This window comes from Austrofundulus limnaeus, unplaced genomic scaffold (genome assembly GCF_001266775.1).
Source record: "Austrofundulus limnaeus strain Quisiro unplaced genomic scaffold, Austrofundulus_limnaeus-1.0 Scaffold10361, whole genome shotgun sequence".
Lineage (NCBI taxonomy): Eukaryota > Metazoa > Chordata > Actinopteri > Cyprinodontiformes > Rivulidae > Austrofundulus > Austrofundulus limnaeus.
Window position 1 is genome coordinate 1 of NW_013962763.1, and position 598 is coordinate 598.

General features: G+C 41.8%; 1 protein-coding gene across 1 annotated transcript; it reads left to right on the forward strand.

Annotated features, from left to right (window-relative positions):
* Positions 1-130: 130 nt before the first annotated feature.
* On the forward strand, positions 131-544 carry LOC106512687 (glypican-1; the record flags this gene model as incomplete). Its single annotated transcript, XM_014001251.1, is given in 2 exon segments — positions 131-268; positions 414-544. Coding segments are annotated over 2 exon segments (269 nt in total), but the record flags the coding sequence as incomplete, so codon positions are not given.
* Between the last annotated feature and the right edge of the window lie 54 nt (positions 545-598).

Consider the following 598-nt stretch of genomic DNA (forward strand, 5'->3'; position numbering starts at 1 on the left):
CTTCATCATAGTAATTTTCAAGTTTTTTAAATACAAAAAAGGTTTAGACTTTTTCTCACTATCAAGACCGTTTCTTCACTCAAGATTTACTGAGTGAAGACGTCTCCGATTTCTCGCCTCCCCTCTGCAGGTCTATCAAACATGTGGAACTCCCAGTGAACCAGGAACAGGAAGTCCCGCCCTCCACGAGCAGAAGAGGAAAAGTGGCTCACTGACCGCGTTAGAATACAAACCTTCTCCCACAGCTGGCCTCAGACTGGAAATGCAGGTTTGCTTTTAGAGGCTCAATTCATTCTGTTATAGTAAATAAAAAAAGTAAAAATCCCATTTTTATTGACATTCCTTTGGGTTTCATTTCACCAAACCAAAACTTTATCAGATTTGTCCAAACAGTTTCCTTGTCTTGTTTTCAGGTGTCAGATCTCTCCAGTAAGCTGAGGGAGATGCGTCAGTACTGGGTCCAGCTTCCTGTGGCACTTTGCAGCAAAGTGGCAGCAGCAGGGTCCAGTCAGGATAAATGCTGGAACGGCATGTCAAAAGCCAGGTGAGAAAATCTCTTATTGGTTTTATAAAGTGTTTTGTTAAATGTAGACAAACT